General features: G+C 32.8%; 2 protein-coding genes across 2 annotated transcripts; one reads left to right on the top strand and one right to left on the bottom strand.

Annotated features, from left to right (window-relative positions):
• Positions 1 to 775: 775 nt before the first annotated feature.
• On the bottom strand, positions 776 to 12170 carry LOC139489530 (NADH dehydrogenase [ubiquinone] 1 beta subcomplex subunit 10-like). Its single transcript, XM_071276031.1, has 4 exons — positions 12008 to 12170; positions 6415 to 6550; positions 3839 to 3978; positions 776 to 974 (listed from the first exon to the last, which is right to left on the bottom strand). The coding sequence occupies exons 1-4, from the start codon at positions 12099 to 12101 to the stop codon at positions 877 to 879; spliced, it is 468 nt and encodes a 155-aa protein (XP_071132132.1). The 5' UTR covers positions 12102 to 12170; the 3' UTR covers positions 776 to 876.
• Positions 12171 to 12457: 287 nt separating this feature from the next.
• On the top strand, positions 12458 to 19505 carry LOC139489529 (large ribosomal subunit protein uL3-like). Its single transcript, XM_071276030.1, has 8 exons — positions 12458 to 12581; positions 13681 to 13873; positions 15224 to 15392; positions 15992 to 16127; positions 17310 to 17496; positions 17943 to 18301; positions 18647 to 18766; positions 19421 to 19505. Exons 1-8 carry the CDS (start codon positions 12477 to 12479, stop codon positions 19463 to 19465), a joined length of 1314 nt encoding a protein of 437 aa, XP_071132131.1. The 5' UTR covers positions 12458 to 12476; the 3' UTR covers positions 19466 to 19505.
• The last annotated feature ends 3107 nt before the right edge of the window (positions 19506 to 22612 follow it).

Here is a 22612-nt window from a genome sequence, read left to right on the forward strand (position 1 = left end):
CATTTTTTATTAAATTGTTTTAATTCTTCGATTAAACAAAGAGTAGGAAACTTACCGTGAAGAAGATACAGGAAATTTTTTTCATAGCTGAACTTCTACTTGTCTTTTCGCATGGAATTTTGGTCAACATTGTGACTGTCAGATGTAATTTCTGATTTCTCATCCAAGTACTTAATTTTATGCTATTAAAATTCATTTCATCTAGCAAATAAAAAGTAGCTGGGAAGAATAAATCAGACAGTTTAACTATTCTTTAGTCTGCAATCTGAGGATTGAACAACGGAAATTAAACAGTGATAATAATCGAAAGTCGTACTCGAAAAAGGCTGTGAAATATTTCCGTTTCAAGTCGTTACAAAACAATGTGAATGAACATCATTTAAACTTGTTTTTATGATATTAAGTTTTAAAAAAAATAAAAAAATGTCACGCTTATTTAAAGAAATAAACGACATTTTGATTTAATCGATGTCCCGTTTCATCTGTTCATAATGCATGACTGTGATTTCGTAATGCACGGGTGTGATTTCGTAATGCATGACTGATATTTCGTAATGCATGACTGAGATTTCGTAATGACTGGCTGTAGCAATTTTTCCGTTCATAATAACCAGATGTTGAAATTTTCCCTTTATAAAGCATGGGCATTTCTATACATATTGTAGTAAGTTGGTTAATAAAAGTTTTTTTTGATCCTGAAGATTAAAAAAGTCAGGTCTTCAGATCATAAAACTAACAAATAAAAAACTATGCCCAACAATAAAATGAGTCAAGGTTTCAACAAACATAAATTTATTTGTCCTTATAATACACTAATTCAAACAAATATCGTTCTTTTCACAATGTTTTTTTAAAGACTCAAACTGTCAGAGCCATCTACACAGCTTCAGGTGACTTTCGTCGTTCCCAGATCATTCTATGCTTTTGTTTCATGTAAGCCTCAACAACAGTAGAGTTATATCCTAAATCACCATCTACAAAGGATGAATAAATTATACTTAAAAAAAACATGCAAGAATAAAATCCAAGTTGTATAAATCACCATCTACAAAGGATGAATAAGTTATACTCAAAAAACATGCAAGAATAAAATCCATGTTGTATAAATCACCATTTACAAAGGATGAATAAGATATACTTTTAAACACAACATGCAAGAATAAAATCAAAAGTTGTAAAATCTCAGTATTCTTTAAAAGACTTTAAAAAATGTTCTCTTCACACAAGGATAACTTTTTTTACAAGAAAAATTAGGTGCACAACCACATAGTGACATACTACCTGAGAAGTCTGAATACATTACAAGAAATGTTTTCCAAAATTTGGACTATAAAAAAAGGTTTGCAATATATTGCAAGTAATGTTTTCAAAAATTTGTACTGCAAAAACAAAGGTGTGCAAGTTTCAATGTAACAGGGTTGGGAAGGTGAGCTGTGGCTATAGTTTATTAAGTTACATTCGTGTAGTATTTTCATACATTCACATAGAACATGTGTACCAAATTGTACCAAACTACCATCATTATGACAATTGATGGAACTGTGTCCCTATTTAAAGTGTACTCAAGTCTAATATGTCACTTCAGTAATCTGATGATCATTCTATTTTGATATTTTTATTAAATTTGTTTACAATATCTGATCACTGCCAAAAATTCTATTTATCCATTTTCCAAATAAAGTTTAGTACAATTTATAAATTAGGGTAAATGAGATTCAAACTAAACCTTGATCACTGACCCTTGAAATGTGGTCCATGTGATGTGACCTCTATCTGATGGACATGTAGACATTGCGAGAAACTTATACACAAAACATAGTTATCCTATTACTCATATAAAGTGAATATTTCACATGAACAAACAATTTTTTTTCTAGAAGTCACTGAACCATAAAAATAAGGTCAAGGACATCAAACATATGACGGATGGAAAGTTTGTAATAAAAGACATCTTTACACAAGGTATGAAGCATTTCGCTTCTACCTTCTTTAAAATAAAGCTTGATCAAAATAATTTATTAGTTATCATAGAACATCTTTATAATCACTTCCTTATTTCTGTCTTAAACTTTACATGTACTGATTAAAGTCTGATTTTGTATAAATAACATAAATTGTGTAATGCTAACAAGTTCAGATTTGTTAAAAATGTTACTGACAATGAATAATGCAGTCTTCATTTTAATTAAGGTGGTACCCAACACCTTACTTAAATTGATTTGGCTTGTATAATTTTCATAAAAATTTGACAAAATATTTACTTTTTTTCAAAACAAATGAACCAATCACTTTCTCAGAAAAAAATGGTTGGATACATAGCAGTTTGACAAACAGTGGTGTAGCTTGCATGTATGCTCAGATGCTCAAGCATCCACATCATTTTGATAAAAAAAAAATTAAAATAAAAAATTAAAAAATGTATTCGTAGGAGTTGAACTCGTATACTTGTATCCAAATGTAGCAAGGATGGAGATATGAGGATAATGTCCAATCATTTCTAAAGCAGTATGCACGGTCTTTTATGTATGATCAATTAGTTTATGAAAACAAGATGTATCAATCGCAGAAAAGTGTTCTGACTTTCTGACTTCTTTCGTAAAAAGTCTATGTCGTCAGCTATGGCAAGCCCAGACAGAGGATGATGACAGGCAAACCCGCGGAGATGTCTCATCTGAAATTTGGGCCAAGCGGAGAGATGGCTTCTCAACTGACGTAGCAACGTTACTAACAACTAAACCACCATTTATATCCTAGAATCGTTTCCTCTGACTTGAAAGAAGAAGTGATAAAAACATGAATTGAAAAAAAAATAGAGTATGATAATTAATGGGCCTATATTTACCCGTTTCCATCTAGATACAAATAATATTTTTTCAATAAAAGAAGAGCCAATGCCCCCATATTGCAATTTTTTTTTTCTATCCAAGAAGCAAGAATATAACTAAAAATAATATCTAAAGAGAAATAAAAGCTTCAGAGCAAATGCAATGGGATTTCCATTATAATTTTTATTTCAAAGGGGCATAACCAGTTAAAAATATTTGATCAGGACTTATTTTTGATAATGTCAAAGACATTGCTGATGATTTAAGTTTTTTAATAAAAATCTGGAAAGAATTATACACATGAGAGTGCCAACAAGACCGAACAGACGGAGGGACGGACGCCCGATATTTCCATGTCCCCTGCAACGCGTTAAGTGAAAGAATAATCACTTCGGTTCCTATATTCTGAAGTTCCAGCATATACAGAAGTGCTGCTGTAATGGGTCCATTTTTGAGATGTCAAATATAAGATTTGGTGGAAACTTTTACATCAAATATTTATCATGTTTATGAATTGAATGATAATAGTTTTGAGAAAACAATAAAATTATGTTGGAAATATATGAATGGTTGAGTATTTTGAAATTACATAAAAACTCTAACAAGTGATGGATTCTGGGGGAGTACACGTGCAAAAAGGAAATGTCAGAAAAAGATATATAATTTTCTGCATAAAAAGATCTCTAAAAAAAAATTCGCCTCGCTTTGCTCGCCAACAGTTTGGCATCCACATCATTTCAATCCTGGCTACGCCACTGACAAACACTAATTTTGATCATTGAGGAGCTTAATATATCCTTAACAATACAATGTGATTAAAACGTTTAGCTGATTTTACAGAGTTATCTCCGTGTAGTGTTAGGTACCACCTTAATAAAAAATCTTACAACACAGGCCAGTACAAATATTGTTGTACCAGCAAAATTTTTCTTAAAGACAGATTTCAAAGTTCAAAGTTTTTTTGTGAAGAAAGATTATTTTGATGAGAGAAACAACAGTGTTTGGATACATACATTTTATAAACCAGTTTGTAGCTGCCTCCTCACTCACTGCTGCTATGGAGGCACACTTAACAGGAGCGTCTTCTCCCTCATAGTAATTACAATCTATATAACGATCTTTCAATATTCTTACAATTTTACTGTCCACCATTCTGAAAATATGAAAAAAAGAACTTGATGACTTTAATTTGTACCTATATATGAAATGAAAGGAATGCAATAACTAGTAATGAAATTGAGATTTGTTTTTAGTTTTTTTTACATCATAGTTTAAAATCTTTTGATATACATAATGCATGTAATATTTACTTACAGTACCAACACACAGTGTTCCAGCTAGCATGAAATGGAGGGGCGCCGCGCCCCGCCCCCGAAATTTTGCGCCCCTCTGCCTTTTTTAAGCGCCCCTGCGCCCCTCTGTGCCCTTTTGAAAAAAAGTTTAAAAAACAATCTTTTTTCCTCATATAGTCGCCATTTTGTTTAGTTCTTTATACACACACTTCATTAAGACAACAGATTAAAATTGTTGACACTTGTTACCTGATTATAATCACCTATTTGATTAGAGTCAATTACTTAATCAGGTGAAATTTACGACCCTGTCTAATCCCTTTACCCTGAAGCACCAAACATCGAAGTTAAATGAATTGATTATTTTAACACCTGACGATGCAAAAGATAATTTATAAAATAAATGTGAACGGTGTTCATTTCTATTGTATTTGTTATTTATTATGTCATTTAAAAAGAATCATTCCAATAGGTCAAAATGCATGAAACATGATGTAACTTTGACCTCCGTAGCAGAGTTCAAAAAATTTATGGGTCACTGAATATTCACAATTCAGATCGTTTTTGTTTTGATGTTTTTATTTTTTAAACTAATCTTTCAACCTAGTTTTAATCCAGAAGAAAGTAAAAACATTGCTTGACTGTACCTTAAGTTGAATATCTACATCCAAATTAGATTAATTAAAACTGTAATCCATGATCACAAATTTGAATGCTTTGTTTACAATTGTTGAAAGCCATGTGCTTTTTGGTGGGAACATTCGGGAAACCCCTTATTAACAGGAAACAGTTACATTTCATTGTTATTTATAGACAGTAGGAATTTCATTTTGGAAATCATTTTGATTACAACTGCTAAGATTCATTCATGAAAAATTATAATAATTTCTTGGGGTGAAACTGATAATACTTTTTTATTAAAATAATTTACATCTAGGGGTATGGAAAGGGGGGCTGTTTTTTTTTGGGGTTTTTTTTCTCAATAATATTACAAATATATATAAAGTTCACCAGTCTGAAAATACATGGTTAAATGGATTTTATTTCTGAAAAACTCATGTTTATTTAATTCCTTTATTATTTCCATCATAATAAGAAACAAGCTACATGTATACGGTATTTCAAACATATATTTTTGGCTTTTATATAAGAACATTCAAGACTATTAATATGTATGTGCCTGCAGTAAAAACAAACCTGGTAAGGCCTAAAAAAATTCTACAGGGCCCTTGAAAAAACTTTTGGATCCAGGCTGGCCTTCAGAGAAAATGTTAAGTATTGTTCCTGACTGTATTGCAGATTTATGTGAAGTTTTTAAACTGACATGCACAATTCATTTCACAAGTGTAATAAAAATAATTCTACAAAACAAGGCAGCGCATCGCGTTGCAAATTCATCTTAGACCCACCATGCATCAAGAAATATGTCTTTATGTGGTAATATTAAGTATTTGATTTTTTTCAGTGAGAACGCGCTAAAGTGCCCTTTTTAAAAACGCGCCCCTCTATTTTCAAATCCTAGCTGGAACACTGAACACAAATACCTGAACAGTTCTCATGGACAGGATCTTTAATTTGTTTGGACTATCTTAAATCTACAATCAATGTCAAATTTCCATAATGATACAAAAATATAAAGATATGACACACAACCACCACTTTCAAACAGGGATAAACTAGCTTTTTGATTCTAAAAATTGATAAATAAATTAAGCATTGACTGCCAAAGATTGGCCAACAACTCCTTGTCTCCTGACAACAATTCTTTTTTTTCAAAACACATGAAGATATGAAATTAGGCAACCACTGACAAAGTCCTTGATTGTGGCAAGGTTAAACTAATAATTACTATACTCTAAAATCTCATCCCTTTACTGTTTCAATCTCATCCAATGGACTTACAAAAGGTTCAAGAAAGAACACACAGTTGACTCTCATTGTCTCAAACTAATTTCAAACTTCATGTTCTCTCAAATTTAAATGTATGTCTATCCCGATTTAAAGATTTACCTTATATTTACTCCTGATGTCTCAAAATTCTTGCAATTTCAATTTGTTTTAGTCACTTGCAGTCAGTCGGATAAACTTTTATGTAACAAGAGTGAACTGTATGTTCAAATATATGACAGAAAAAGTACTTTAATTTTTTAGTTATTTTTTAGTTATATTCAAGTAAAATATAAACAAAAACAGGAGTACCGATACAAAAAAAACGATATAAATCATATAATGGTCACAGTTACCAGTGGATATGATGTCATGACCATTCTTCCTTCTTCTAACGTAGATGAACTTACTTGTCTCTTTTCCACTGTTCCTGTGCTTCGTATATACATGCTGTTTCATTTACATCACACTGATCAATTGTTGGTACTCGGTTAAACCTTCTGTGGTAGTATGGGTACTTTTTCTGGAATGGCTGAACAAATGTTTCTGTAATGATAAAAAAATTCTTTACAGTGTACAACATATATTAGTCTGCTTAAGAATTCAAATATTTTAACATTTCAGGCTTTCAATTTTTATGCTGTTGAGGGTTCCTGATAAAAGTAGATTCAGAAAAGCATGCAAGACTAAAGTGGCAGATTAAGAGGGCTTACACACATCCCCCTTTTTAGATTGGAATATAGTATCCTTTTCTAACATAAACTCATACTCACTTTATGCAATTTTGCCTCCACTTTAAAAATATCTGGAAAACCCCCCTGCTTTGGACACAACAAATGTATATAGAACTAGTGTTATTTTCATTCTGCTAAGACTAGCCGTCACAAAACAATCATTACTTGACAATTACATTTAATGTGACATACAATTCAAGAATCAGAACTGAGATAAGTATACCTTATAAATATAAAACAGTTGAGATGATATTTTTTTCTTTCTAATCAGTCGTTACCAAATAGTCTCCAAGAGTCCAAATACTGTGAAAGTACTTTAATTTTTGGGTTTGATTTAAGTGGTTTGAGCAAAAGTTATGTGTTCATTGGTTTTTAAATTCATGGATTTTGGTTTTCTTAAAAAAAAAAAAGGAGAGAAGAATTGAGGCCATGATAACCACATGTTATATTGTATTTTATAATGATTTTATGACATTGCAAAATAAGATGTTCATTTTAACTTACTATATTGTACATGTCATTCGTCTATAAAAACGGACAATGTTCAGCAAATTTAAAGTAAAATAATTGATTTCAGAAACAAGCCAATTCATCTATGCTTACAAATTGCCTCGATTGAAGGAAATTGCAAAGTAAACATTTAAATTTTTGCACACATGTAAATCATAGTAATGACACTAGTTAGCCCAAGATCGAGTGATCAACAGATAATTAGAGACTATCAAAGGTGTTAATTAGGCCATAAACATGTAACTTAACATGCTTAAAGAGAACAGTTACATAAACAAATGTTATAAATGTACATTGAATTGTAATATTTATTCTTAAGCATGCCCAACCTGAAATTACTAACTATGAGGCTAAAAAATAACACTTTATCCTAGCAAATCATGACCAGAAATCTGACTTTCATCAACATGATCAATAAAATTACAAGTTTGAGCTTTCTACAAAGCTGTGGACCACATCACTCTATCCTATATGGTAATATGGGTGTATTTGGTTGTTGATTTAGTATTGGAAATTTGGTATTTTTTAGAAATCGATTGATATAAAATGGATTTGTAAGACTTGGAATATCAATTTTTGACAAATTGTATATATATTTTTTTCTGCTTGAAAACAATTATGTGATTGTGGGTGCATTGGACAAAATGTGAACTTTATTGAACAAAATAAAGTCATTACAAAGACTGTGATAATTAAACTTATTTATACAAAATTTATTTTACACATTTTATTAAATTTACAATTGTAATTCAAAGTTGAGGTGTAATGGGATATGTTTCAACTATTCTGGGAATGTTATGCACAAACCTTCACAACATTAACTTATAACATAATGTTGCTACGCCAACCACAACTGTATATTTCTTAGTCATTATTAAAATACTATCTGAATAATCAAGTCTTGCTCATCAGATCTTTAATACAGGAACCCAAAGGCATTTTCATTTGATTATACCATAATACATGTAGCTGGGAACAGTATATCTAACAATATATATGTTCCTTGTAATAGGTACTTCTATGAGTAAGCATGAAAATTAACTATAATTGTACACTTGAACACTGAGGTCAAAACATGGAAGCATCTTGAGTTTACAAACTTGGTGAAGCAGGAAACAAAAATATAGATTGGCATTTCAACATTTGTGCAAGAAACATACACAGAAACTTCTCTTAGTTGATTAAGAACATTTAAATTGTCACTAAATATTGTTGTATCTTTTTGAGGGATAGACTGCAATGTCTTGTTGTACAATCAGCACTAGGCAGTTGTAACATTTACCTACATTTTCTACATTTACATGCGATCATGCTATAGGCGCTTTTTGACAGGATGCAGCCAGTTACGACTCCAATCAATGAAAATCATTACCTCATGGATCAAAATTCTCTCTTAATCCACCAACAGTGGAGAGGAGGGGAGTGGATCATAACTATTGTCCTAGGCTAGTGAAGATGAACACAATGGCTTCCAACACGATGAAGGGTAGTCGTCTTGAAAAAAAATAATTTAGCAAAGCATGCAAAGGGAGACATATAGCTCTAAACATGTATGCCAGTCTTGGATTTGGGAAAAAGGGGGGGGGGGGGGGGGTAAAGTTTAAAGACGAAGAGTAAAGACTTAAGGTTCATGTGGACCCTATGGCTAAAACGGCCTTATTCTCACCTCAAAATTTACTCTCAGTACAGATAAACATGTGGATCTGTAAACAAATTCAGGCATAGCATGCCCTAGATAAATAAATTTCAAAATATATACGTTTATGTTTAAGAAAAATAAAATACGGTAAATTTTAATGGATCTAAATATCCAGAACGTTTGATTTACAATGTAAATTATCTGGAAATTTGGGTCTGTCAAATCTTAACAGATTTTAAATTTTATATTCACCGGAAGTGAAGTTTCGTTGGTAATTGTGGGAAGTCATTTCCAAACAAAAAAGTATTTCCCCACTTCAAATGGAATTGTATCTTATTAAATCCTTTCTTTTGAATATTTCTGGAAAAATTTTACATCAATAAGCACAAAAAAGGTAGGACTTTGTAACTATGTAAAAATTTCTAACCGGCAATGAAAATTTCTTGTCAAATTTAGGTGTCAAAGTTCGCCCCAAAATTTGCCCTCAAACTCCAGACGTAAAAAATGGCTTTGAACAGCATTATGACGTAGTAGGAAGGCGTCCCAGAAAAAATTAAAATAGCCTTGCCAGATTATTATTTGGGCTACCCCACAGGTAATAATTGAAGTGAGCGATATTGATTGACATGGACAATAATTGGTGATTTTAACTGTGTACCTGTCAGAGTGGACCATATCAAGGGGGTAGCAGTCCTTTGCGCCAATTACTGTTTTTCAGGGGTATCATTTGCGCCAAATTTTATTTTCAAAATGTATCATTTGCGCCAATTTACCTGTACATATATCTATCATAAATATTAATGATTACTATATATGTATTCTTATTTTTGCCCCAAAAGGTATCACATGTTAGGAGATATTTCACCATAAAGACGAGTTTCTGAAGAGAATTAAATGACTTAAGCAGCATTAGACAGTTAATGTACAGAGAGAGAATAAAAGTATTGCTTTGCTTAACAAAGATATGCCAATATAGAAAATAGAAGTTTTTGCTCTTTATGTTTTAGCCACAAATGTTGATGACACAGAGCTTTGTTCCCACCATGCGTATGGGCTTTATTATTATTATGAACAATAATTAACTTTTTTATGGAATTCATCCTTCAATGTTTGTGTTTTTGGACAATAAAAAGAAGTTAAAAGCTACTACATACATTAAATTGGGAAGTACCCATGCAGCAGCAGTAATAAAAACATATGTTTCAGAAAAGGAATCATGTGCCGTGTTACACTGCCGGTTCCAAGTCGGAATAAAGGAGTAAGGAAGTAATTTTCTTTTAACTGACGCAATCGTATGTTTTATTTTTGGCGCAAATGAAACCATCTAATTTTAAAACATGTGGCGCAAACGTAGCATTTGAGAAAAAAAGTTGTGGCGCAAAATGACGCATTTTTGGCGCAAACGGATCTCTCCCATCAAGGGAATCTCAAGTGTTTGTTAATTTTATCACCTTCTGCAGGACCGAAAAAAAGTGCACGGCACAATCCAGTTAAGGGAGCTACCATTTGATTTTTATGGGGGGGCTAGGATGAAAAATTTTGTCCTGCTTTTTTTTTTAGTTGTAATCTCTGTCCTGCCTTTTTATTTTTTACTCTATTCGGTCCTGCCTTTTTTTTTACTAGTTTATCCTGACTTTTTTTACACAAATTGTCATCCTGCCTTTTTTTTTAACAAGTTTCTCATCCTGCCTTTTTTTTTTACTCAAAACTCCTGTCCTGCCTATTTTTTTCAAATTTCATCCTAGCCCCCCCATAAAAATCAAATGGTAGCTCCCTAAGTTATGAATTTTCTAAATCATACAATGCATTTGAATTCTATTTATCTAGAGCATGCTCATTATGCTATATGCCTTAAAACTTTTCCAGATACACAGGTTTGTCTGTACTCTGAGTAAATTTTGAGGTGAAAATACGGCCATTTTAGCCATAGGATCCACATGTACCTTAAGGATTATATACCCTTGTGTTGATTCAATGCTAAACCTATGGAAATTTTATAGAAAATCCACAGCCTTTATCCTTGCACTATCATATTTAGCAATTTGATGACTGATAGATATAGGATTATTGCGTGTAGTGCTAGCATTGATTTCAATAAAACAAGTTTATTAATGTAGTTATTGGTAAAAACAAATCAAAATATGGAACAAATCAAGTACACCTTGTAGGGTGCACTTAACTTTGGTGACTCAGCAGAGGTATTTTGGAATTTACAGGTTGGTTTGAACTTTTTGTAAAAAATAAACACTAGCACATCATAGAAAAGCAAGTGAGTAATCTATGTTTCAAATTTTATAACAAAAATCTCTGTATTAAAGGCTGTGGATTTTCTATAAAAATCTTGGTTTATTTGCCACAAAGTATTCTTTTTCTATTAAATGAAATAAAACAGTAAATAATAATGCTTTGCATCAAGTTTCCCCTTGGTGTATGTACAAAATGGCCTATCTCTATTATTCGTTATATCTGTATCTCAGATCTGTAGTTTTGATACAATTGAAGTTTGAAAAATTCGTTCAAAAATGGCTACAGAAGGTATCATAAACCTTAAGGCCTCAGATCACAATTAATTCCCTTTGTTCGTGGTCTAGGAATATAGTTCCCAATTATTATATGGGGTATTTCTTCCCAAGTAATCTGTCTACTGTTTTCTTTGAAATGTTTACTATTTGAGTGGTCCTATCAGTTGCATATATATTGAAATAAGTAAAACATGTGGAAAAAAATGATTGTTGAAAGTGAAAGTAGTGATTTGGCCAAAATGAAAGTAGGGTAGAAATCAGCCTTCGTCATTTATTCAAGATTCAAATCCTACCATTGGCATGCTAATAGGGCCCTCAAAAGAAAAAGCACTGATGGATTGTACTGGGACAAGCATATTTAATTATTTTATTAGAATAATAATGGTCTATAAGCAGTTAAATTTATTTCATGTTTGTGGTGGTGCAAATTTTTTAATTCAATTCGACTTTAACTAAAAAAATGCATTGTAGCCAAGGGGAAGAATAATTGTGTTCTGAGGCCTTAAACAGTTAAAAGTATACTATAACAAAACCGACTTTCCGTGCCTGATATGACAAATTATTCTTCCATACTAGTTAAAGAAGACAACTCATTTACCCTTAACCCAAGATGTTGGACCATCAAGAATTTTGTACATTGCCACCAGACCACGATCTACTCCTTTTGGGGACCTTTCCTCATTATTAGCCATTTCATGCAGTTCATCCACAGATACGAATCCTTCATAAATGACCTTCACCGATACCTTTTCTGTTTTACGGCATTACCCTGGAATAAAATACCATATATAATGAGGTCATATAATAAAATGAACAAATGGGAAGAAACAGTTTGGGTTTGAATGCTATAATCGAGCGTATAAAACGTTATTATTTAGTTTAATAAGTGTTGCCCTTTATCTGATTGTCGTAATGGTGAGGCCGTAAGCTTGAAGGGTAAATTACGGAAAATATTTTTTTTTATATGTATCTTTTTGATTACTTTAGAAAAGGGAAATACAGTTATGACTTAAAATTTTCTTGAAGTTGATTTTTTCATCTTCATTGATGTAATTCAAATATTCTCTATGGAAAGTTTGATGATTTATATTTCCTTATTGCACCTCGTCTGTGGGAAAGCGGAAGTTGCCGTACACATCATCTTTCTTTTTGCATGCCGAATTCAGACGATGGTAACGTGTACTTTCTATCCGTTTAAATCCATTCATTTTCCACGATATAAATGATAATTTTATAGCCTCATTTACAAAATTAAACATCTAATTACATCTCTATTAGTTTTGATTTAAATTTGAGGCATATTTTATATTTAAAACTGTCCTCGCGCTGATGTCTGAAAACTGAATATTTACCATTTGCCGAAAAAGTTGCAACTTCACTTGTGTCCCTCTTTGATTATAAGTATATCTTTAAAACCGAGTACCAAGTAGAGCTTTTACTTCGAGTGTAATGTTATTTATATTACCAATTTGTTTGTAGAAAATAAACCCGATCCATTGGTTCTTTAAAGCAAGACCAGATAAATATAAAATTTACCCCATTCTCGTTAACCAACTCTCCTAATATAATGAAAAAGGTTCAATTCCAGACAACTCGCCCAACTAAAATTATTCGCTTGAACTTTTGACAAATTTCAATCACTTTCCATTGAGGTAGTCCAAATAATTGTGACGTCTGGCAAGGCTATTTTAATTTTTTTCTGGGACGCCTTCAATGTGGGATCAAAAAAAGTCAAAATCGAAAAATACCCACAGCAGACGGCATGATTATCTGGACTACCATTGAGGTATCAGATATTATTTTGTTTTATGATGTTGAAATTTTACTGGAAGCTGTATGGTATCCAGTAATGGCAGACAAATAGCGATAAGGTGTATTACAGAGCATATTAAAGGACTAAAGAAATGCTATCGCTCAACAACTTTTGTACCTGTTAGTCTTGAGAGATGACAGTTTTGAATATTGCTGAGCTCATAAAGTCCATAAGCAAAGTTGTTAAGTGTTTATGTAGCTCTTCCTGGACATTGTCAATTCTTTAATTTGGCTGTCTTGAGTGCTGGCCAAGTACTTCTCAATCTGTTGTGAATTTCAAACACTGCATTGTGGCTTAAACATGTGTAACAGAACTATTTTTTTTTGATACATGTATGACTGCAATATTTTTTTTAAATTTGGTCGTATGTAAAGAGAAATTGAATGTACATGATATCTGTATAAAATAAATTGTTGATTCAAATTGTAAGAAGTTTTATTTTATTTTTATATTTTCAGTCTCATAGAAAATTCTCGGCTCCTCGGCACGGTTCTAAAGGCTTCCTCCCCAAGAAGAGGGCCAAACGTCACCGTGGAAAAGTGAAGTCATTTCCCAATGATGACAAGAACAAGCCAGTTCATCTCACAGCATTTATTGGATACAAGGCTGGAATGTCCCATATTGTCCGAGAAGTTGATAGACCAGGATCCAGTATGTTGATTTTAAAGTTATTTTATAGTTAATATAAAAGGAATATTATGAGACTACATTTGTAGTAAGGACATGTATTAAATCAAGTACCATAAGTGTTCTTCCTGGAAGGTTTTTGAATGCAAAACCTTGCTATTCATATCCATATAGTTTCTAATTTCCCGTGCCTTCCTTAATACTTTTACCCGACAATATCAAATATCAAGGTAGTTATTTACAAGCTTTTCAAATGGTATAAACATTTCACTGATGGAAACTAGATCTGTGACAATTTTGTAACTTATTCTCATAAGATTCAATAAAATGCCAGCTACAATTTCGCAAACGATTTCAGATGATTGATGGGGCAATCACCAGTGCTTCTGCCCACAAGTCAAATGCAGTCTTCACACTGAGTGGCAGCCCAGGCTGGTAAAATTGCTCTTGGGCCTGTTAAAATCATATCTACAGGCCAACAGAATCTTAACTAAAAAAATTCAAAAATTGAGCTCCGGGTCTGTATAGATTTTGAAGTTCATCGTGAAGACTGCAAATGACATTTTTCCTAGACTGGGACTTTGGACTACTCATTGAGTCTTGTTCAGACTATTTTGATGAATATAAAATTTAATAAATCATGTGGTTATTTTAAAGTTGATTTATCAGGTCAGGAATAACCACCAATTGGTGGATTATACCTCAATTGACGTATAATCCACCAATTGACATATAATGGTATAGACCAATTGGTGTATAATTCATTGTTTTTCAAAACAAATTATTCTACCAAAATGGAGCATTGTTTTCTTAAAACCATATTATGGTATGAAAACTTGTCAAACATTTCTAGTTTAGTATAGTGACATAACATATTGCATTTAATCAATAATTGTATTTGCAGTTTCTTCTATTGTTATCTTGTCAATTCTTGATTGGCAAATTTACCTGTAATCACCTGTCAATGGACATCATTATTGTCTGCAGTCATGTGATCATGAGTACAACTCCACAGGTGAATGGAGCTCTTTGTTAATACTTGACTTTCATTATCTAAAGTCAATCATGGTCAATAGTACAAATGTTTCAACAAAAGAATTGATGTACACATGCATTCTCAAGAGATGCAGCAGGCTTTGACAAAACTGAAACTTTCGGAGGACTCAATAAGGGTCATAAAATAGGTTGCAAGTTGCAAAATCATGCTCCTATCTCACACTAGCATTTTATTACAAAACATTTGCATTATACGTCAATTGGTCTATACCAATATACCTCAATTGGTGGATTATACGTCAATTGAGGTATAATCCACCAATTGGTGGTTATTCCTGACCTGTTTATACAAACTGACATTTCAATTTTATTTTATAGAATCTCACAAGAAAGAGATCGTAGAAGCTGTAACTATTTTGGAAGCACCACCCATGATGGTTGTAGGTGTAGTTGGATATATTGAAACTCCAAGTGGTTTAAGAGCATTTAAAACCATCTTTGCTGAACATCTTAGTGAAGAGTGCAAAAGACGTTTCTACAAGAATTGGTATGAACAAAAGTTCTTTATATATTGCTGTAAAAATGATACTTCACAGAAATTTATGAAACAACACAGGGCCTAGGTGTGTGATCTCTGTCATTATCTCTATGGATTTTCATTTCTCACAATTTTATTATTTAAAAATTCCAGAGCAATTGAAAGACATATTTTGGAGTTTGTTTCTCATGGAAATCATTGTTACCAGGGAATGTAGTTTTGAAAATTTCCAATTTGAATGATTGTACAGAGGGGGCCTTTATACTAATTGATATTAAAGCTACAAGTCAAAATCTAAACACTAGTAGAACAGACTAGATGATTAACATATAGTATATCTGTCTAAAGGTGGTTGAAAGTTCAGGATTGATATACATATAATTATACATTTATTGAATAGAACTGATTTGCTAATTTGTTTTGTGCACTCTTTCTTTTTCAATATTTACAGGTGATTGATGCCACGAGATTGACAGTGTCTCATTATCAATCACTAGGAAAGTGGCTCAACTTGAAGCTCCTCTTGGTTTTAAACCAATGAGCTTGTTACAATGACGTTTCCGCTCATGAATATAATTTCATGATGAAACGGTTCATATTTATTTAAGGTACCGATCAAAGAAGAAGGCATTCTCCAAGTCTGCCAAGAAATGGCAGGATGAGGCTGGAAAGAAAGAGATAGAGCGTGATTTCAACAAGATGAAGAAGTACTGTAGAGTCATCCGAGTCCTTGCACATACTCAGGTAAGGCAATTATTTCGACACAAAATGTAGATACAGTGCAGTCCAGTGTATCCGCGCACCCAAGACTTGTGATTTCACTTTGTTCAACTAATAAAACCAACAATTGGATAATACTTTTATTTCATAAAATCTTCTGTTTGTATGGTTTCACCTTTAAGATTTTGTGTAATGTATGTCCAAAATTAGGGGAACCCTGTTCTGAGAGTTCCTCAAATGTCTGGTGATATGGTGCATGCCTTCCAAAAATATCTTATTTTGAATAAAGGAAAGATTTTCTACTACAAAATTTGGCTGAATGTTAACCAAGCACACTGCCAAGGATACATAGCAAAAGTTATTTCCATCTGATATAAATTTGACTTAAATAACACGAATTTTATCTGATGAGGCCAAATAAAAATATATGTGTGGTTCCAGTAACCCTACCGTCCCTACTTTTTCGGCTGAAAAATAGCCTACCCTAAATATTTTATTGTCATTTTTCATTAAGCACTGTTAAAGTCAGAATGTTGCTCCCATAGACTCAATTTAAAAAAAAAAACATAAAATAAAAAAATATCCCTACCTACCTTAACTTTTTTTCAGATGTAACTGGAACCACACATACTTTTTTATTTGGCCTGATGTAATTATTTTAATCGAAATTGGCCATATATTGTAAATCAAGGGATTGGAGTTGTTTATTTGATGAAATCCGCTAATGCGCTGCATCACCAGCCGCGGGGACTGGGGACTCCACTGTACGTCTTTAAAGAAACACCACAGTAATCTTAATTTGTGGTAGCGAGCTGACTGAGTGCAAGAGGTCTGGTTTAAATACCTGGTGCAGTCTAACCAAAACTGCACGTTCAAAATGACACAGGTTACATGACAACACTCGAGACATAATAAATGTAAGAACTATAGAAACTTGTTTCTAATTTCTGGATAATAGACTTGTAAAGTAGAAAAAAATCATTGAAAAATACAGAAATAAAAACACAGTGAGAGAAAAAAAATCTAAATGATGTGTTATTACCAGATAGGCCCATTCTAGCATTTGAATCTAATACAGCATAGCATAAACATCAAAATATTGATCAACCCTAAATGAAAATATCATTCTTTCTATTTTTGGTGGCATGATTTACGTTGTGGTGCTTAGCTTATATAATATAGTACTGAACATTGTCTTTATTGCAGACCAAGTTGATGAAGAAACGTCAAAAGAAAGCCCACATTATGGAGATCCAAGTTAATGGTGGTACCATCTCCCAGAAAGTAGACTGGGCTAGAGATTACTTTGAAAAGAGCATCCCAGTAAAGAATGTGTTTGCCCAGGATGAAAACATTGATATCATTGGTGTAACCAAGGGTAAAGGAGTAAAAGGTAAGATTGTAAACAAAAGAAAGGTGTTGAATAACATTGTTTCAAAAAGTTTTAAAATCCACTAGTACAGAAACAAAACTTGTCCCTCTATATGGCTACAATTTTTTTTTTAAATTTTCACCTAGTCCAAATCAATAATTACTAGTCTGGGGCACAAGACTAGTGGCTAACAGTGCAGACTGGTACAAGTATTACAGTAGCTTTCTTTTAAAGAGACTGTTTATTACATCAGTTCAAATCATGAAGAATTTTGTCATATTTAATATAACATCTGTTGAACTTGTATTCTTAGATTGAGTTTCTGTTAAATCTGTCTCGTGACTACTGAAAGATCCACTCGTGTTAAAAGGATAAATGCAAAAATATCAAAAGTATTGGTAAAGCTCTCTGTGACAACTCCCAACATTATCCTCCAGTTTAATATATATAATGTATTATGTTAATAGGTGTAACATCCAGATGGCACTGTAAGAAATTACCAAGGAAGACACACAAAGGTCTACGTAAGGTAGCCTGTATTGGAGCTTGGCATCCAAGTCGTGTCCAGTTCACTGTGGCCAGAGCTGGACAGAAGGGTTACCATCACAGGACTGAAATCAACAAAAAGATCTATCGTCTTGGTGATGGATACCACACTAAGGAGGGCAAGCTTATCACAAGCAATGGTTCTACTGAATATGATGCTGATGAGAAGCCAATCACTCCAATGGGAGGATTCCCTCATTATGGAGAAGTATCAAACGACTTTGTCATGGTTAAGGGATGTTGTGTTGGACCCAAGAAGAGAGTTGTCACACTTAGAAAGGTACATTTTATTTAAACTTCAACATCATTATGAAAAAAAATGGAATTGCTGTCAATGAAGAATAAAACAAGTATGTGTTAATATTATAACACTGTGTTATATACAGTTAATTATTTTTGTTAAATTTGAGAATCAATCAATGATGAAACACATGGAAAGTATCCCTGCCGGGATACTCTGAATTTGATGAAGATTTCACCCATGTTGCCTTCCTTCTGATGATTGATTCTTGAAATACATGTCAATTTTAAATACAGTTAAAATAAATACTATCTGGGAACACATGCACATTGTTGCTTTACAATAGTATATAAATTTACATTTTATGTTTGTTTCTGTTTACAGTCTCTCTTGGCATCGTTCAAAAAGAAGCAAATGGAGAAGATTGACCTGAAATTCATTGACACCGCCAGTAAATTTGGTCATGGACGTTTCCAGACATTCAAGGAGAAACACAACTTTATGGTAGGTTTAATTGTATACTTTCAGGCATCATTATTTAAATAGATATATGAAGATGTGGTGCGAGTCCCAATGAGACAACTCTCCATCCAAATACAATTTTTAAAAGTAAACCATTATAGGTCAAGGTACAGACTTCAACACAGAGCCTTGGCTCACACCGAACAAAAAGCTATGAAGGGCCCCAAAATTACTAGTGTAAAACCATTCAAACGGGAAAACCAACGGTCTAATCTATATTTAAAAAAAAAACGAGAAATATGAAGTAAACACGATAAATAAAGGGGGTAAAAATAAGTTGTAGGGAGTTGCAATATAACCCTTGTTAATTTGGAGCTGTTAATCTAAATGATGAAACACGTGGATGATGTCCCTGCCAGGATATCCTGAATTTAGTGAAGATTTAACCATGTTGCCTTCCTTCTGATAGATTAACTATTCAATTGTTGGGCTTTCACAAACACCAAACCAGGCAAAACTACAGATTACTAAAATGATTTCGGTAATACTTTACAAAATCACTATATAAACGTACATATTTATTACATTTAAGTGTTGTTTTATTTGCATTTCTCTTGTAAACAGGATGATACTCTTATTTAAAAAGTATCCACCATGCTCACCTGCATTTCTAATATATGTGTTTTCCTATTTTAGGGTCCACTCAAGAAAGATGCTGTAGCAAAAACAGAGGCTTCTTAGAAATGGGACATTTCAAATGAATAAAAATTCTGTGATGTAATTGTACATGTCCATTTTTGTAAAAGTTTACTCGTCAAATAACTTCGTTACTAGTGACACATTTTTATATTGGGCCAGTTGAAGACCAATTGGTGGCCTTTTGCTGTTGTCTGGTCATTGATCAGGTTGTTGTTTCTTTGACATATTCCTCATTTCCATTCTCAATTTTAGTTGAGTCGTTTTAATAGTGTTGCTATAATGACTATATATGTTCTCATTTGTATGCAATATATACTACTGGATGTTAAACACCAACAAATGAAAAAAATTATCAGTTTATCAATGTGCATGTGGTGTGATTACCAATGAGATGACTATAAATCAGACCAAATGTTGAGGGGTCACCTATTGTATTTTTTACTCATTTCCTTCAACAATTTGAGAGAGAAAACCACCTACAGCATTATGAATTACCAAGAAAAGACCAAGGTATGCAAGTCTGATTTAGAAAAATTATATACAACAGCAAACGAAATAGTGTAAAGATTATGTATCCAGGCACAATGTACACCAGTCACTGCAACTTAACTCGAAAAATTGCAGTTGGTATAAATCTATCCCCACACAATGAAAAAGTTGCCAACAAGAAAAAAAATTGTCAAAGATGTTTTCAAATCCCCATTGATATGACATGATTTGGCTTCTTTGCTTTAAATCTACAAGTTTGCCCGATTGGCATGCCGCAGTAGGATTGAACAAATATATGGCCGGGTCTTTGTTGCTGTTTTCCAAATTGAAATAGAAATCCGATGTAATTAAATGCCAATGAACAATCACAGATTGTTAAAGTAAGCCATGAGAACTTCAAATCGGAAATCACAGATTGTTAAAGTTAGCCATGAGAACTTCAAATCGGAATCAATAGACCACAATTGAGCGTATATATGTTGTGGCATAAATTCTCGTTTATTTTGCAACTTGTCTTGACACTTCAGAATTGACTTACTACTGAAGGATAGGTTTGAATTGTGGTATACAGTATTCAAGAGTTCCCGGTCATAATGTCCAGTGGCAAATATTTCTGCCATCACCTCAAGTTGTAAGCAGCTGTATGGGTTTAATATGCATTAATCAATATTCAAATTTTGTCCCATCAAACTTGGGAGGATCCTTTCATCAACTACGAGACCAAATGACTTTCTTCGGTCTTGCATCATTTTTCTTGAAATCCTCTAGCAATAGTTAGGTTATATTGTAATCACTGTATTCATATAGAGGGGATTGAGGTAAGCAAGCTACAAGAAACTGGATTGGCTTACAATTTGAAACAACAAACGGTATTCTTTTACTTTGATATAATAATGTTTTTCTAATTACCGAATGGTGTACGAGTATCTTGATGGGCCATGTCGTTTGTACCTTGTAGAAAGTTTCCAAAAACACTTGTAAAAAAGATGTGGTATTAATGCCAAAGAAACCAAAATGACAAAAATTACAACTAGAGGTCACCATTAAAAACTAACGGGCTTATTTATATAAGAAAATGAACGATAAATCACTGAATTGAAGGCACATACATACATTAATTAAATTATTATGATAATGCGGCGGATCCCAACCCTTTCCTTGACCTTGGACAGTGGTATAAGAACGAACTATAAAAATCAGTTGAAAAATTCTTAACGGGTACTTGTACATCCCAACAACAAAAAGACACTAGGAACAGATCTGAGAGAACTAACAGCTAGTCGTGCATCTAAGACTAAATTATCAATCCGTACACATCCAACATTCAATGGATTTAGTGTAAAGGAGTCATAAACAGTCTGAGAAAAACATAACCTTCTGCAATGCCAAGATACAGGTATCGACAGATTATAGACCTTGTTTCGCTATATGACTTAATTTTGATTTCATAGTTCCATTAAACGAAACATTGCTGTCACGTTTACCTAACAAAAACAATGGACTAAAAATAGTTATCAAAAATTCTATTACATGTAAAAAGAATTTGCCACCGAACTTTTTTTTAAATGATTCATTTAGAATCCTATCAATCAGTCCTCAATCATTTCCGTCAACAAAACTAGTATTTGAAATAATTAAAAAATCTTAAAAGTTCTTGTGTGGGAAAAACTGATGCCAAACTTGAGTAAACAACATCCTGCCATAGGATTTACAAGTGAAGTATCACTGAGATATAATAAACTAAAGTGTACAAAAATGATGATAGAAAATCATTTGACCGATACATAGTTGCCAAATTAAACTTTGGTCAATTATGTGAAAATATATTAAATAAGATGTGTTTTATTACTAATGGTCCTCATTTAAGTCCGATCAGTTTATGCAGGTCTGTCACCCAACTACTACCAGAAGCAACTCTATTCTACCCCTACATTTTTTTTAATTTCTGAACAAAAATCAAGCGATAGATTTTCATTGAATACTTGCATGTCGTTTATTTCAATGAATTTACAATTGGAAAAATATAGAACCGAAAATGTGTTTCTCGTCCAGAATGTTGATGATGGACACCTAGATAAAATGGACAATTTGCATACGAATGTGATGAACTTTAGTGTTTCTATTGACAACAATTTTTAAAAATAAATTTCCCTCTTAACCAGTCGACAGACATACCTTAGTATGGATATTTTAAAGTTTGGTTTTTAACTACACTTATATTTGATATAGTGCTAGCAGAGCAGACCGACAGATTTGACAGTAGCAAAGCTACATTGCTTGTAAATTTTTATTTTCAACATCAATTTTACTATGCTGAATTGTTCGTCACATGGGGGTTACCCCCCCCCCCCAAAAAAAAAAATAATAAAAAACACAACCCCTGCTTACACTTTATAATCCAGTGCTTAGAAACGTACAACTATTGATCAATAACCGGTTGATTTATTTATAATTGTTGTAAACTCGGGTTATGAAAATCTGTCTATGTATACATGTTTAAACAAGACAATAACAATCAAAACCAAGGAGTAAATAAGAACTCACAAAACCAAAAGACTTTTACATCATCAGTTATAAATAATAAAGAAGAAACAACACGAACTCCACTAAAAACCGGGCTTGAAATCAGGTGCTCCGAAAGGGTAAGCATTTCCTACACCGTAAACGGCACCCGTCGTGTTATTTCTTTGTTCAGTTCGG

This window comes from Mytilus edulis, chromosome 9 (assembly GCF_963676685.1).
Source record: "Mytilus edulis chromosome 9, xbMytEdul2.2, whole genome shotgun sequence".
Taxonomy (NCBI): domain Eukaryota; kingdom Metazoa; phylum Mollusca; class Bivalvia; order Mytilida; family Mytilidae; genus Mytilus; species Mytilus edulis.